General features: G+C 40.0%; 1 protein-coding gene across 1 annotated transcript; it reads left to right on the top strand.

Annotated features, from left to right (window-relative positions):
• The first annotated feature begins 2,675 nt into the window (after nucleotides 1–2,675).
• On the top strand, nucleotides 2,676–5,620 carry LOC118929998 (dnaJ homolog subfamily C member 2-like). Its single transcript, XM_036920720.2, has 5 exons — nucleotides 2,676–3,258; nucleotides 4,123–4,188; nucleotides 4,703–4,794; nucleotides 4,874–4,995; nucleotides 5,429–5,620. The coding sequence occupies exons 1-5, from the start codon at nucleotides 3,215–3,217 to the stop codon at nucleotides 5,591–5,593; spliced, it is 489 nt and encodes a 162-aa protein (XP_036776615.2). The 5' UTR covers nucleotides 2,676–3,214; the 3' UTR covers nucleotides 5,594–5,620.
• The last annotated feature ends 11,846 nt before the right edge of the window (nucleotides 5,621–17,466 follow it).

Here is a 17,466-nt window from a genome sequence, read left to right on the forward strand (position 1 = left end):
TATTGCTCACAGTGAGGCCTAGCTCTATCCATCCCCTCTACCTGCTGCTCTCGCTCTACCTGCATGTCGTACTCCTTTCTCCCCGGTCCCCACTAGCTAGAGCTCACTTGGTGCTCTCCATCCCTGCAGCCATGGCACTCAGGCGCCCGCTGGCCTCTCCACCCGCCCCTTCCAGGAGGCACTCCATGGGCAGTCCTGAGCAACAGACAGGCACCAGACCAATTATGCAACAGAGAAGAGGAGAGAACAGTTTCTCTCCACCCCTTTCCCCAGAGGCTCTGGGAAGCAGCAATATATGTGAAAGGACTAAGGCCAGGCAGGAGATTCTGGAAATTTACCTTACGGGCCCCACCCCAGACCCACTGAAACTGCATTTTAATGAGACCTGCAGGTGATTCATATGAGAAGCTCATCCTAGAGTTTATACAAGTGTTCCTAATGATGATAATACTGAGGTTTTTCTCCATTTCAGATATTTTGTGGGACTAAAGTGTTCCTTAGATGTTTTGCTAATTTATATCCTATCATGGGGCCCATGCCTGTTTATTGCTGTTTCGATAACCATATCTTCACTATGCAAATAAATATAGTTACCATTTCTAAATGTTTCATTAAATGTAGTTTTGCATTTTTTGAAAATTATATACATACCTTTCAAACTCACTAGCCCCGTCTTACATAATGCTCCAGAAGCCTCACATTATTTGGTCTTCTACAGCCTTGGGATCTAAAAGTTACTTTTCTAGCTATTTCTTTTTCCTTGGTTTTGCTTTCTTAAGGGATGAATATTCAACTATTGTGTTATCATTTCCTTTCCAGAAGAGGTACCTAATTATTAAGTCCAGTTACATCCAGTAGGGTTAGAGCTGTTGTTACCTCAATTCAACTCCCCTCCCTCCACAAGTACACATTTTTTTAAATAAAAAATAATAACTTTTTAAAAAGAAGGGTATATTTTTTCTCACAGGAAAAACAAATGTAGAATTATGGTAATGTGACTTTACATTTTTTCCTCAGCTTATGAAATGCTATCTGATCCAGTGAAAAGATGAGCATTTAACAGTGTAGATCCTACTTTCAATAATTCGGTTCCTTCTAAGAGTGAAGCAAAGGAAAATTTCTTCAAAGTGTTTTCCCCAGTGTTTGAAAGGAACTCCAGGTGAGTGAGGCATCCCCTGTGATCATAATGCTTTATTGGCTTGCTTCCTGGGGTCTAGGTTTCTGCTTTTTTCCTCAGTTACAGCCTTATCCTGTTCCTCGTCCTCCTCTTCTACAATACTGAGGGTGAACCCACTTCTCTCATTTATTTGGCTCTCTAAACAGAAGTCCTCCCTCTCTGTAGTGAATTCCTTTACAGCTCATGGGATGTTTTACTTTCAAATTTCTGTTTGGGGAAAGAACGGTAGCTGACTTTATGTGGTGTGATACTCTTACTTAGGTGAGTCATTTTCCATTCTTCTGTGTCCCCTTTATTATCAGTGGGTACATTATTCTATCTGGTCCATTATCATTTGAGAAAAGCTTTTTCTTATTTTTTGAGCATCTGATTGTCATAGGTTCTCTGATAAAAGATAATTTATATTTAAGATTAAAACATATATACTTTATTTCATTAAACTCAATTTCTAAATAGTGTATACCAATATTCTACTTCTGTTTGGTTCCATCTGCACCGGAATGTTCCCTTAGAGTGCAGCTTGGCACTGGTGACAGTGGAGTCACCTGGAGAGCTTGAACAGCTGATGCCTGGTTCTACCTGGAAAGATTGTGACTTAATTGTGATTTCAATTTAATTGGTTTGGAATGTCTCTAGGGTTTTTAATGCTCTCAAGTAATCTGATGTACATCAAGTATGAAACTGTTTTGTCTGTTTGGTGCAGCTTAGTCTTTCCTCCTCTCTTTCTCCTCACCTTTGTTTTGCAGCAGTGCTGAAGGTGGTAAAAATAAAACAGTGTGTTATATTTTTTGGTGGAATGACTCCATAAAATGAAAAACATGGGTCAGTAGTAGCATCAGGATCCTTGTAGAGGTGGAGTCCTGAACCTAGAAGTCTGGCTCTTAAGGGTGAAGATGGTGGCAGTGAGGGGTTGACATCTGTTCCCTCTGTGAGTATTAGCATTTTTTAAAAACTCTAGGCCTACAGGTTGCTTCTATACTGCCTGCTGAGGGGCAGGAGGTCAGTGAGCTTGGGTAAGAGGGCTAGGGCCTATTTTTCCTAGTCAGCTGGGCAGCCTGTACTGCCCTGCAGTTTACAGAACTGAATAATCTGACGGTTAGAACACTGTTCCATTGTTTCCTCCCACAACCCCACCTACCCTTGTCCTTTCTTTTATTGCACCTGCATTTTGTTCAGGACCCCACTGCTGATCTACCCATTCCATCTCAATCATAGAGGATGTAGGGGAGGAGAGTGTAGGGGATTAGTAAAAGCCATTATTGTTTTTTAATAAATTAGCTTGCCTGTTGAACTTCTGTATAAAATTTTTAATGGAATTTTTCTTTTTTTCTTAATTTATATTACTTTCATTAATACTTTATAGTTGATATACAATATTATATAGGATTCAGGTATACAGCATAGTGATTCAACAGTTACATAAATTTCAAAATGCTCACCATGACAAGTATAGTTACCAACTTTGACCATACAAAGATACCACAATATTATTGACTATATTCCCTATGCTATACTTTTCATCCCTGTGACTTATTTATTTTGTAATTGGAAGTTTGTCCCTCTTGATCCCCTTCACTCATTTTGCCTGTCCTCCCACCCTCCTACAGCAGCCACCAATTTGTTCTCCATGTTTATGAGTTTATTTCTGCTTTGCACATATAAATGAAATCATATGTTATTTGTCTTTCTGTGTCAGACTTATTTCCCTAGCATCGTACCCTCTAGGGCCATCCATGTTGTTGCCAATGGCAAGACTTTGTTCTTTTTTATGACTGAGTAATGGTCTATTATATATATGTACCACATCTTCTTTATCCATTCATCTATTGATGGACACTTAGGTTGCCTCCATATCTTGGCTATTGTAAATAATGCTGCAGTAAACATAGGAGTGCATATATCATTCTGAATTAGTGATTTTGCTTTCCTCAGGTAAATTCCCAGAAGAGGAACTAGTGGGTTTTACAGTATTTGAATTTTTCTCTCTTCTGATATTTCAGATGGTCAAATAAAAAAAATGTCCCTAAACTTCGTTGTATGAATTCATCATTTGAAGATGTAGATACATTTTATTCTTTCTGGTAAGTGAATACACTGTTTCTATGATACTGTCCTTTTTTTAAAGGGTAAGTATTCAATAAGTACTTGACTTGTTCATAAACTAATTGAAGTATAGGAGAATCACAGAACCTTCACTGAACAAAAGTACTCTGTTCAGAAATTAAAGGTTTTTTTCACATAATGCAGTATTATTTCCTATGTCATACTTAGGCTTTTATGATTATATATTTTTAAATCTGTTTTTCCTAATTAGACTTCTAGACAGCAAGCACCCTACAGAGGCAAAAAATGAAATTCAGGGTGTCATTTGACTTCAGTAAAAATGGAGACATTTTCATTTAGCTGTCTTCTATTGAAAGTACTTAAGCACATGAGGATGGTAGTGTTTTGTCTCTAATTCACTGATTTTTAATAAATACGATATTTAGTAGTTGTTTTATATGTGCTGTATTTTCTCATTAAATATCTGGTAAATGAAAACATAAAATCACTGTAAAACAAAAATGACAATATTTAGTCCTATCAGTGGTAGTTGCTTTTCCCTCAAGGATACAAACAGAAAATAACCATTGCTAGGTTTGCCTTAAGACCTAACAGCCTGGTGACCATGAAGGCAGGACACCTGAACAAGCCCAGGCAAGAAAGAGACCCTGTAATGAAGAGAGAGCAGGGAGGTCTGATTTTGACTGGGGTGATGAGTGTATTTGGTATAATACAATGTCATTTAAAAAACAGGAAGAAGAGACTTGAGTGTAGTGTTAGTTCAGTACCAAAAGTAAGGGGAGGACTCTATTAAAACAAACTCACCCACCTGCCTAATGTTTCTTAGAATTAAAAGATTAAAAAAATTTTTTTGCCTTGATTTTATTTCATTTCTATATTAGGTATAATTTTGATTCGTGGAGAGAATTTTCTTATTTAGATGAAGAAGAAAAAGAAAAAGCAGAATGGTATGTATTTAAATCATTGCTTAAAAGAAAATACTTGGTTCTTTGGTATTTGTAATAATATAAGATATATTTGTAATATAATATAAGAGTATGCTACTACCTATATGTCTTAAATATCTTTATATACCCTTTATAAATGAGTTTTTGGTATTTTTGAGATTCCATCTCACAAGTTAACCTAGATGGGGCCAAATTAGTGTTTGGTTAGGCTATGCTTAAGAAATTGCCAAGAAACATAATTGCCAAAAATGTTCAATTTAGCAAAGTCTTTTTCTTCTGGTTGCTTAACTGGTTTTATTTTAGTTTTCTCTCTGTGGAGGGAAATTTTTTTGACATGAATGTTCTAAAAAAATCAACCAAAATTAATATAAGTGGAATCATCCTTTAGCTAATGTTGAAAGTGACATGGCATTCTAATCTTTCTGGACTTTATTTACATATAGATTTATAAACTATTACATTTTCCAGTCATACCATCTATATACAATAGTTTCTAACATTTTCTGTTTTATAGTAGTGATGAGAGGAGATGGATTGAGAAGCAGAACAGAGCAACAAGGGCACAACGGAAAAAAGAAGAAATGAACAGAATAAGAACATTAGTTGGCAAGTATAATTGATAGGGATTTTTAAAGTTTTTTAATTAAATGATAGAAATTCAAAAGGATCACTTTTTTTCTGGTAGACAATGCATATAGCTGTGATCCAAGGATAAAAAAATTAAAAGAAGAAGAAAAGGCCAAGAAAGAAGCAGAAAAGAAAGCAAAAGTGGAAGCAAAACAGAAGGAGCAAGAGGCAAAGGAAAAAGTAAGATGACATTTAATGAATCTGAACTGTAGATATTTGAAATCTTTCATCTTCAGATCTGTTTAAGAAACTATCATCTCACAGCAGAGAATAAGGTGCTACTGTGAGTGGATCATGACAAGTTGGTCTAATTGACAGTTACAAGGATCTTCCTTACCACCAAATTTTTACTAACATCATGTCATACAAATTCCTTTACTATCATGCATATTTCTAAAATGTCCATTTTTCATTTCTAATGTTTGTAGAACTTTATCAGCTGCCTTTCCCATTTCATTCCCATTTCATTCCCATTGAGGCCTTCAGGCTTCAATAAGTTGACATGTCCCCTTTTCCTCTAATTTGTTAAAAGATTGAATTTTTTAAGTAAGATGATAGAGCACTTAGAAATTCAAAATTTCTCTTCAAATTAATTTATTCCCCATTATTAAAGCAAAGACAAGCTGAATTAGAAGTGGCTCAGTTAGTTAAAGAGAAAGAAGAGGAAGTTAGACAACAAGCATTACTGGCAAAGAAGGAAAAAGATATCCAGAAAAAAGCCATTAAAAGGGAAAGGCAAAAACTTCGAAACTCATGCAAGGTATGTCAGACTGATTGAATAAACACTAAATAACAAGTAAATCAGGTTGCTGATTAAACTTAAAAATATTTTCTTCTACTATGCAAATGTAATTTTTAAAAATAATAAAATTCACTTTTTAAAAATTTCACGTGCATGTTTCAGTATATAACTCTGAAAGTTGGGTTTGTTTGTTTTTTAACATAACCATCATGCCATTTTCAAACCTAACCTAAAAAAACTTGTTTAATATTCTAATAGTCCATATTCAGATCTTCTTGATTATCTCAACAATGGCTTTGTAGTTGGTTTATTTAAATTTGGATCTAAATAAGGTCATTACAAAGGCTTCAATAGTGTGTCTTCTGATTGTGTCTGTATCAGGCCTCCTGCCATCACAGTCTCTCCCCCTCCCCCATTGCCACTCATTTGTTGGAGAAACCTGATCATTTGAGTATATGCTACAATTTGGTTTTGGCTGGTTGTGTCCTTAATGGTTTAAAATTAATATTTATCTTAGAAAAAGTTATTTTAGAAATTAAAAACTTGGGTTCTTTTCATGGATCTAAAGTCTTTCATTTTTATCTAAATAAAGGGATATCACTTGGGTAAATACCAGTAATGTGCATTAAATACATTTTTCACTAAAATATATTTAACCAAAAACCCCCAAAGTTTCTAAATGTAGTTTTGTCCAAGAGATGTTCTAAACGTTTTAAACCAGTAGTCAGAGACCAGTAACAAGAGTCTTACTCAACATTGAATGAATTAATGAAATTACAAGCTAGAGCAGAGAGTGCCAAGATCAAGTACTATGTCATTGCAGTTAAATCCAGCAGGTACATAAATGCTCCTTGTGTATAGAAATATTCTTTTTCACATGGCTCTCCAGAGGCTCTAGATACTAGTGTATATATATATATACATTCTAATGTTCATCATCCTAAATCTTCAGTTACTAACATAATTGAAATTTACCTGCACCATTAGCAAGCTTTGAAAGAGGTTTAATAAAAACTCAAGCACAGGTTGTCTCTTCAGGCTTTTGGTAAGCAAGAAGAAAATCTAAATAGAAAAAATGAAGTATTTTCCTTAAATTTCCCCTCAAAAATGGTTTTGAGCAAGATGCACTTATAAAGTAGCAATGAGCATGGGCTCAGAGCAAGCTGTCTGGGTTTGTACTCTTTCTACACTTACCACCTAATATCTGTGGTCCTCAGGAGGCTACCTCAGCCCTTTGTGCCTCAGTTTCCTCACCTGTACATTGGCTGAAACAGTGCTTAGTAAAAGAGTAAGATTAAATGAGGTCATTCACATGTGGTACTTGAGACATTTGGCATGTAATGAGAGATCACTAAAGACCTCAAAAAAGTGGCCAATTAGAAAATAGAAAGTTTGAATAGTCCCTAGAGATCCATAAATGAGGGTAAAAATGTTGGCATTTGGTAACTTTGCTTTACTGTGCCTTCCAGCATGAGTTCATTTATTTTTTCATCACATATCTGATGAGCACTTATGTGCCAAACAGTTACAGTTGGTGTGGACATAATGGTACAGTCCTTGCCTTCATGGAATCTGCTGGTTAATGGTGGATAATGACAAGTAAACAGGCATTTCAGACACTAAGATGAGTAGGAGGAGGAGAAGGTACCAAAAAGGTACTCAGAGAAGGCTTTCCAGAACGAGTGGGATTTAGCCGGGTGAGACAGTATGTGTCCGGGATTAGAGATGTGAGGTCAGTGAGCACTGGGAAAGCGCACAGATCCAGAGGAGTGAGGTTTAAGGAGCCAGAGGCAGCTGGAGAGGCGAGGAGGAGCCAAGCCTAGGACGTTACATATCTTGCTAGTTTCCAGCTGATCCTGAGCTGCTTTTGGTCAGGATGCTGCAAGAAGACTAGAGGCAGTTTAGGCCAATCAGGAGTCTTTGCCATAATCCAGGTAGGAGTATTGGGCCTTGAACTAAGATGGAGATGGTGAGAATAGAAAAAGGTGGATGAAATGAACCCAATATTTATTTTTTATTAAGTTACCATTACAAACCAGGCAAGACAGAGCCAGAGCCCCTTGGGGCAGCCTGCACGAACCCCACTCTCTGCTCCTTGGTCTTCTTTTTAGTGGCACATCAGCCAGGAGAGTTTGAATCCTCCTGCTTCTCTGCCCCGGCTCAACAACTCCAGATGCCACATGCCCTTTTTGGGCTGGTGGGGGTGGAATGAAAGGGTCTGCTCATTTTAGTCACTCAGGGACTCAAACTTTGCTGGTGCCACGGCAGAGGGAAAAGAGGCCTCTGAAGGGTCTTGCAGTTTAACTCAGGCCTGGACTCTTCACCTGTACGCACAACACACGGGACAGAACCAGTCTCCTGGCCCAACCCCTCCCAGGAAGTATAGCGAGTGCAGTCATTCTGTGGGCCCAGGGTGGTAGAACAGGACCTATTTGACAAATAGCACTAGTGATGAAGGTAAGTGGAAAAATGCCAGGAAGACCCGAGTTAACTCCACCCCATCCTGGCTCAGTGACCTTTAGAAAATTCCTTAATTCTGTGAGTCTTGGTTTCCTCATTCAGAAGGTGGGGACATTACATCTTCCTTGGGATATCCACTCACGTTTAGTACACGGGATAGGGTGCTAACAAGGAGTAGCCCTCTTCCTTCCTTCCTCTACTCATACACCTGATCACAGGTAACTGTCTTGATGTTCCTGACTGAATAATCACTTTCAACCTGAAAGGTTAATGTAGATAACAACCTAAATTTATGGGTTTTGTTTCCCAACTGCTACAAGTGATATTTGAGTTTTTAATGGGCAAAGTTCAGTTGGGCAGATAGGCTTTGCACACTGTAAGGAAAGCCCTCTGAGGTGCCTCCATGATTCCCACCCTTTAATATTAACACCATGGTGGGACCCCCTCCCCTAGAATGGAGCCCCATCCAGGGACTTGCATAAGTGATGAGTATCACTTCTGAGATTAGTTTTAAAAAGGCTGTGACTTTCTGCTGGTACTCTCTATCTCTCTCTCTCTCTGGGCCCTCTCTTCATGGCCCTGAAGATGCAAGCTGCCCTGTAGGAGAGGCCCGTGGCAAGGACCTGTGGGCGGCATCTGGGCCACAGGCCACAAAGAACTGAATCCTGCCAACCAACCCTGAGTGAACTGGAATTGGGTCCCCACTAGTTGATCCTGGAGGTGACTGTGGTCTCAGTCGACCTGTGACTTCAGCCTTGTGGGAAACTGCCAGCCAGGCACACACAAGTAAGCCATGCCTGGATTCCTGATCCACAGAATCTGTGAGTTCATAAATCTGTGTTTTAAGCCACCAAGTTCTGGGATAATTTGTTACAGCACAGTAGATAACCAATACAAATGCTGGCTATATGCCCAGCACTGCTAGGCGTGGAAGCCACAATAGGCAGAGCCAATTCCTTCCTTAAGGAGGCAGTGTTGCTGCCACCACCCAGTCCCCACGCACAGCCTGCTTGTTTGAGCAGGGACAGTACTCGCATCAAATCCAGCCTGGCCACTGGGACTGGGCCGTTTCAGAACACCTGTGTGCATCCCTTGACCTTAGACTTCCTCATGCTTGATTAACTCTACCTCATATGTTTCAAAAGACTGAGCACTTCCTGGTCTCCCACCCCTATTCCCATTCCTTTATCAGAAGGCAGTTTGGTACAAAGGGTGAAATCAGATTCCGCAGCCAGATTATTGGAGAGTCAAGTTCGGTCCCGCTACTTAGTAACTGTGTCTTTGGGAACATTATTCCACCTCCCTGTGCTTGTTTTCTTAAGTGTAAATGGAATATGAAATAAGCCTTGGGGTTGTCAGGGTGAAACACAGTATTACACATAAAGAGCATGGCCTAGTGGCTGGGAAATGGGTACATTTTCTGTAGATGTTAGCCGTCACCCATCTCAGACTTCATGCCTCCCTTTACAGGTGGAGCATTTGTGTGTGGTGAGCAGCTACGCTTCTGAGAGCTGTTCTGGTCTCAACAATTATACTCAATCTAAAGTAGTGAACCAGGGGCAGCCTGGCCACAAATGGCCACAATTCAGCTGAACTGCACTTAGGCGCTGCTCCCTGCTCCCCATCCAAGAACATGGTGCCACGAATAGATGCCAGGATACTTCATGGTGGGGGTTTTATCTTGCTTCATTTACTTGGTGGGCTGGGATTCTGTTCTCTTCACCTCCTGTTGGCCCTTAAGTGCTTACCTCTGACTGGAAGGGAATCCTTTAGCATAATAATGCATATAAGTTACATCACAAACACAACCCATGAAAGGCAAATTGTTCAGAGAGTAGTTTTAAAAAATAATGATTAATCAATTAATCAGTGAACTAACGTGTAGCTGTTTCACTCTGAACAGTGAGGGCCTAGGAATACAACTTGCCAGTGAAGCATGGATGGGAGGCACAGGAACCAGCTGGGGTTGAGATGGGAACTGGCAGAATAAACTTGGGCCAGAAGGTCAGGGAGTTTAGAAGAGGAAAGAGGAAAGGGGATGAAAGAGGGCTCTTCTGAGTGCTTGACTGAGGAACCTTAGGGAACTTTGGCACCATCCTCAGGGCCTTGAGTACATCTGAATTTACAACACAGAGCATTATGTCGCTTCTAGTAGTGTGTTTGGAGCTCCTGCAGGGGTTGATACAGGATAGCCATGTGGGATTTGCTAATGTTTTCTAGACAGGAATGTGGGAAAGGAAGATGGAGCAGGTGAGAAGATGGACATGGAAGATCTAGAATATCTGGGTCAGCAGGTAAGGAGGGAAGGACAGAGAAGTGCTTCCCCAGTCTTCCCTTACTTCTCAGTGTTTTACCCTCCTCCATTCCCAGAATTATTCAACTCTATGGGAATCCCAGACAACAAATATTTACTGTGCACCTATTAGGTGTAAACATGGCTATTTTTATTTTAAATTATTAAGATTTCTCTAGTTAAGATTTATTAGGTTTTAAGAGTGGACCAAAAATAAATAAAATTTTTTTCCTTACAGTGCTGTGAAGGTAAATAATTTTCAGAATCTCAAGTTCTACTTCTGACAGAGGCATTGTGGGCAAAGTTGCAGGCAAAAAACACACTCATCTTCTACAGTAGTGTTCTCTAGAAGTGTGCATGATGCCCCATCACCTCCTGATAAGAGGCCATGGTCTGTCTGCTACAAATCCACATAACCCTTTCTTAAACCACTTCCTTTTCATTTTTACTATGAGAAACATGTCATTTCCCATATTTCCCATGATTATTGCCTGTCATTCTAATTAGAACTCATTTGATCCTAAAGCTACATCTCAAGCAAAATAAGTTTCTGCCTAGTTCACGAAAACAGGGATTTGGAAGCAACAATGCGTTTGTCCCTGCATGGCCCCTGCTTATGCTTAGAATACTCCTCACTTTTAAGATTTTCCTCTCACTTCTTGTCATTCCATATAAAAAAAGACTAAAATTCTTACACTTTCCTTTTTGGGAAATCACTCCTGATTGTCGGTTGCAGTGGACAATTTATTTTTATTTTTATTGTCATCCAATATCCATTCTTCCTCTTCCAGGTAACCACACCTCTGGGAAATGACCCCCCCACACTCTAAATGGCTACGGTGAAGCTGTGCCTGTGCCCCAGTGCGAGCGTGGTCGGCTCAACTCAGAGCTGCTCCTCCACTCAGGTCCCTGCCTGGCTCAGTTCTGGGCTTAGAACTCTATCAAAGCTAATGAGACACAATGAGTGTCTCACTGGGGCTTCAGCGAAAGAGATTTTGCTTTCCTTGCTATATGGAAAAAGAGGATTTAAGAGCTGGAGCTGCCATCACCATCTGGCTACAACCACCATCTGGCCTATCACACGTGATGGCTGAGAAGAAGCTAGTGTAACTAAAGGCCCACCGTAGGCGATTAAAGAAAAATACCCTGGGCACGTGATGGTGTTTCCGGGCCCCAAACCTAGCTGTGCCTCAAGCTAGACCTAGCCCTGAGTGTCTCATCTTACATAAGCCATTTAATTTTTCACCTCCCTTAAGCCACTTTGGGCTGAATTCTCTGTCACTTGAAGACAAAGAAAGCCTTATGAATACAGCTGCACTAGTGAAAAGCAATTTTTATGCTTGAAAATGTGGCCATCTAAAATGTCAAAGGAAGCAAAACAACAGAATGCTGGAAATGGAAGGGACCCCATTAATTAAAAGATGAAACAAGTGAGAGTCAGTGAGGGGCCGTCTGTGTGTGTGTTCATACAGTTGCTGAGAGGAAGGACCCTGACTTGACATCCAGGTCTCCTTGTCACCTCCTCACACCGAGACTGGAATGGACTTCCACTTTCTACAAGGTTGAGTTTTTTTCCAATCACTTTCCAAGAGCTTACCATGACGGACCGCCCCTTCCTTCCTTCTCCCTGTTTCTCCTTTCCTTCCTTCCTTCTTCTAGTTGATATAGATTTATTTCCTTAAGAAATTTTATTTTGAAATATTTCAAACACATGGAAAATACAGAAGGAAAATAACAGACACCAGGTGCCTCCATCCAGATTCAATAGACATTAATATTTTGCCATTTTTCTCCAGACTTTCATTTTTTTAAAATATGACATTTAAGTCATAGCTGAAGCTCTACTGTTTTTTCCCATCCCTTCTGCCTCCCTTCCATCCTAACCAGCAGTAATTACTATCTTAAATGTGGTTGTGTTTTCTCAATGCTGCTCTGTACTTTAAATAGATGAACAATATATAATTCAGTGTTGGGCTTCATAATTTTGTGTCAATAATACTGTTCATTCCCTGTTGTAGTCTGCTTTTTCACTCAGTATGTGTGTTCATAGTTGATAAAAGTACATTTTTTTAGTCTTTATTTGTGCAAAAATGCATTTATTTTGTCTTGCCTCCTGAATGAGTTTAGCAGGCTAGAGACTCTTAAGTTGATGGTGGTTTTATTTCATCACAACATTATTATGGCACAATTGTGATTGTTGAGAATTCTGTCAGTTCAAATTTGTTCCTGTATAAGGAACCTGTCATTAATTTCCTGCTTTAAATGTTCCCTGTGATTTTTGAGTTTTATTATTTCACCTGCTTGAAGGTCACTGTATTTCTTGAATCTGTGGATTCAAGTCATTCATCAATGTTAGAAAAGATGTTAGCATTATCTTCTAAAATACTGTTTCTCCCATATTTTCTCTGTATCTTTTCCTTCTGGAACATATGACATATGACTTAGATATGGCATCTTCACATTTTAAACTATTTAGCACAATTCTTCCTTTGTATACTTTCTCTCTGCTTGGCATTCTGTATAAATTCCTTAAATTATTTTTCAATGTACTAACTCTCTCTTTGGTAGTATTTAATCTATTATTTAACCTCTCCACTTAGTTTTTAATTTCAGTTACTATTTTTCAGATGTATGGAAATTGTATTTGGTTCTTTTTAAAAGTTACCTGTTCTTTTTTTCATAAGACCTTAATTTATTATTAATAGAACAAATCCTTTTTCTTCATATTTTCAGTAATTTTAAAACACACTTTTTCTATCCTTTTTTAGATTGCTCTGTTCAAATTCTAGAAGTCTCATTATCAAATATTTTATGTGGCTATTTGGTGAACTGATCTCTTGTGGAATGTTCTTTTCTCCTTCAGAAATCTTGTGGTTTGCCTTTCCACTATATTTCTGTTTTTGCTTCTACTGAGCCCCCTAGGAGTATCATGGCCTCAGGATCAATTTTTATATGTTTTATGACATATTTTCACCTTGATGATTCCTTCTATCTTTCCAGAAATATAAATCCAGACCTCAAACCTCTAAAACTGCAGTCCTGGTTTTGATTTTTCAGAAGAAACATTTTTTCCCATCCAGATGCAGAAAGTGAAAGAAAAGCTTCTTTGCTGCTGCCTTGTGCTGGTGGGTATACATTTTTTCTAGTTGTACTAGGGATGCAGTCCTTTGAGGTCCCTGATTCTATGCTTCCACTTTGCTCAAGCCTGAGGTTTTGTATCCTTTCTGTATGTGGGAGAAAAAATTATTCAATACCATAGGCTATTGGCATTAAAAAAAAAACCCTTCTTTCTATCCTTCAGGAGTAGATACAAAACTAGTCCATACATTTACCAATCTAGTTTAAATTTCCTCATTTTTCCTACAGCCTATTATTTCTCCTTCTTTCTTTTGAGTCCACTCATATATTTTAATGTATTTGTATTTTACCCAGAACTTCTGTAGTGAAGAGGCTTTCGGGTTATCTTAATATATGTAACCTAGTTTATTAACCTCTCTGGATATACTATCCTTGTTTTTCTGCTGATGGGACTCATGAGACTCCATGAAGATCTCCCACCCCAAATGCATTTCTGTAGGTGCAAAAGGCATGTTTCCATCTCTGTGCTTACTTTGTGGTGGTCCACTTCTTAGTTGACTGGGGTCTCCGGTGACTGCTCTAGGTCCCTCACGTCACTCACAGGCATGTTTTGTGCCTTTCTGTGGATGCTGCTTGCCTCTCACTCCTGGAAATGAGACATTGTGGGGCTCTTTAATACATACGACGTCTTGCCCAGCTAACCCAGTGAGGCTGTAGGGGGAGAGAGGGTGAGTGCCACTGGCTCATTTCCATCAAGGCTCCGCCTGAGCATTGTGGCTTGGGCCATGGATCCAGCCTTCCTAGGTGTAAGAGATCTGGGCCTAGGATGTAAACCCAGAAATCTAGGAGAGTTGATGTCACATGGAACGACTCTGACCAAAGAGTGACAGGAGTTAGCATAAAATTCTTCTCCCTTCCTCTTCCAAGAGGGACAATTAAAACATGCAGTAGTTTCAGGCAGCCTTTCTGAAAACATCCTGAGAGATGGGCAATAACCTCTGCTTGTTATAAAAACTATGATATAACCTGTATTTCCTCTCTTGCCATTCCTGACCCACTCCTGAGTTTTCCACACTTCACCCACCATCCTGTAAGTTGTACTCCTGTCTATACTGTTAACACCTAAGAATTTACCCCAAGTTCCATATTCTAGGGAACTCAGACTAAGATACTCATTCAGCACCTTACTGGAATCTGTGGCCCCTCTCTTTGTTTCTAACCAGACAATAATTGGGGAAGTCAGAAAAAACCTCTTTGAGAAAAAGGTACATTCTTTCCATTGTTTTTTTATATGGACATTGGCCTTGAACAGACTCTGAAAGCTTCTATTCTTTCTACCTCATGTCTATACTGTATCTTGGTGCTGGATACAGGCAAAATGGAGATGATCTGTGAAAATAGCTTGCAGTGTAAGATCTAGGCAGTGGTGAAGTGAGACAACTTGTAGATTCATGTTATGAGCTGTAAATCCTTGACTTGTACAACCCTTCTTTGGTTTCTATAATCAAGTTGAACAGCGGACATTGATGGGGCCTAGAAATCCCCCTGGTGCTGTTACTTCCTCTTGAGTACTTCTCCTGGCGGCCTTTCCCTTAAAACTGCCCAAGCTAATTCCTAGATCTCTCCCTTGATAATAATAGAGACTGCATTTATTCAGATGGACACATACATCCTGACCTCTGATCTATGAATTATTTTACTTCACAAAGGCACAGACTCTAGCTCAAATTCTAGAAGCTCTGTTCCTACCATGACCAAAATGCCAGCAGTGACTTTATTTAGAAGCTGATATGAACCATCTTAGCTAAATCCTAACAGGACTGAAGGCTGCATCTTCAAGTTGGGCCCCAGCCTATAAGAGGTGAAACCTGTCTTAGAGATGTTTTTTCAACACCTCAAGGTGAACCTTCAAGCCATTTTGATGAATGAACAGACTGTCTAGTTGGTCATCAGGTGGTATCAACAGCATGGTCCTAAGTGAACATCACTCTCTCAACGTCATCCTGCAATCAGAGTTTCAAACACAATTATTGAAGGATGTATCCATTTGTTTCTTCAACCTACTTAATGTTTTTAGAATAAGCCATCTCCTGATGGTAACATACTTAATAATTTTATTACCTATTTTGTTAATTAATAGTTTGATCTTTCTGAAAATCACCCTACTCAAGCTCTAAGGACTAGGTCCCTAATTTTTGAATCTAGTGAACAGAATCATTGAGTTTCTTACTCAATTTTTATGGTTTAATAGATATTGATTATACCTCCCTTTTATACATGGGAGTAATATGGCTGTTGTAGTTACAATTACTGTTACCAGTTTGCCAATCAAATCTGTTTTCAAATGATAGCCTTTCTACGATTTTATTTTAATTCTTATTTTGATTTGTTTTTTTCCTAAAATGGAACATAAGTTTTAGAATCAGATGGATTTGGCCTCAAACCCTAACTCTTTTGCTTATAATCTATGTAAACATATACAGTTTGATTTCTCTGAGATGCAGGTTTTGGATTCATAAAGTGAGAACACAAGTATCTACCTCAAAAGATTGTGAAAGGAGGAAGTCAGACATAAAAACAACTTACACAAGATAAATACTCTGAAAATGGTAGTTCCCTCCCCTAATTCAGTTCCCAGTATACGTACATATATATGTATATATAGCCACTGAAACGCCAACGTAGCCAGCCAGTTTCTGCATCCACACTGATATTTACCTACACGCCACTTACAAATCACCTGGCTTTCAAGTAAAAATTCTCAGGGAGAGGTATTATAATGCAGGGTTTCAAAGGCCTTTCTTCATACCTTATTACAGGGCATGTTTCTGAGGAGAGCTAGGGGAGCCCAGGAGGCAGGGTGCCCTTCTGTACTCACAGATACTTCGCAACGGTTTGAGTTGACTGACATTTCAATGGCGGGGAGGGGCAGGAAAAGAAAAGAGGCGCATTTTCTGAATCACTCAGCACCTTTAGCACCTCACCAGGAGCCCAATGCTATTTTGACGCTGCCTGGGTCAAAATGAATGCTTCTGGAACATGCCAATAAGAATATATCGGGGCTGAGGTTTCTGACAGTCTAATAGGGATGCTGGTCCAAGAACTTTATTAGTAAAGTCAAGGATGAGGGTTAAATGATATGCATGCTTGGGACTGCAAGTGCTTTATCCCCATGCTCTTTCCAAGCACCCTTTTCCCTGCTGTCCTTGTTATAGGGTCAGGTAAAGCTGGCAGAAAAGGAGGAGGGGGAAGGAGAGGAGAAAGAGGAGGAGGGAAGGAGTGGAGAAGCCAGGCAAGGCAAAGCCCTCACTTGCCCAGCATCAGTTCTGGCTAACGGGTCTGCGGGAGATGAACAGCATGCACTCTGCAGCCATCCCGGTGTGCACAGCTCTTTGCAGAGTGACTGTACCCACTCCCAATGGGAAGGAGGTGGGGAACTCTGCTGTTTTTCCAGCTCTTGAGGCTGAACTGGCCAAATGGACTTGCTTTGGCCAAACAGAATGAAGCAGAGAGATGTTGAGCCAGTTCTCAGGCCAGGACTCCAGAGGCCTACCATGATTCTGCCCTCTCCTGGGCAGCCAGCCAGGACAAGTCCAGGTGAGCCTGCAGGACAGAGCCAGACCCACGGCCAGGTGCTCCATCCACAGAAGCTGGTCCACCCTGCTGACATAGGAGAAACTCCCCCAGACCCAAGAGCTTCCAGCTGAGCACCCCAAACTGCCTCCCTGCATGGTGTTAGTCAAACACACGGGCGTGGTCGATGCCCCAGTTTGGAAAGGACTGTCGAGAAGCAGTGGGGAAATGACATGGGCAGACGTAGGTGTCTGGGGAAGTACTCTCCCTCTTCCTTGCTCTTCTGCCCTTGAGTGCTTGGACGTGACAGCTGGGAATTTCCAGGCGTCAAGCAACCAGGAAGGAAAGAAACAGACTTCTTTTGTGAGGCAAATAAACTCCTCTCAGTTTAAGTCTGTTTCCTGTTACTTGCAGCTCAACATAATCCCACCTGAAAAGTGAATGCTATTCAAAGTCTGACCAGAGCTAGGGGGATCAGTGATGGCAGCTTGGAATGGCGTAGCAG

Source organism: Manis pentadactyla, chromosome 4 (assembly GCF_030020395.1).
Source record: "Manis pentadactyla isolate mManPen7 chromosome 4, mManPen7.hap1, whole genome shotgun sequence".
NCBI lineage: Eukaryota > Metazoa > Chordata > Mammalia > Pholidota > Manidae > Manis > Manis pentadactyla.

What these genes read in the sequence shown, in the direction of transcription:
- LOC118929998 (XM_036920720.2), top strand. Translation starts at nt 3,215, where the DNA reads ATGAATTCATCATTTGAAGATGTAGATACATTTTATTCTTTCTG. An exon ending in GATACATTTTATTCTTTCTG is followed by an intron (nt 3,259 to 4,122) that starts GTAAGTGAATAC and finishes TTTCTATATTAG; the next exon opens with GTATAATTTTGATTCGTGGA. An exon ending in GAAAAAGAAAAAGCAGAATG is followed by an intron (nt 4,189 to 4,702) that starts GTATGTATTTAA and finishes TCTGTTTTATAG; the next exon opens with TAGTGATGAGAGGAGATGGA.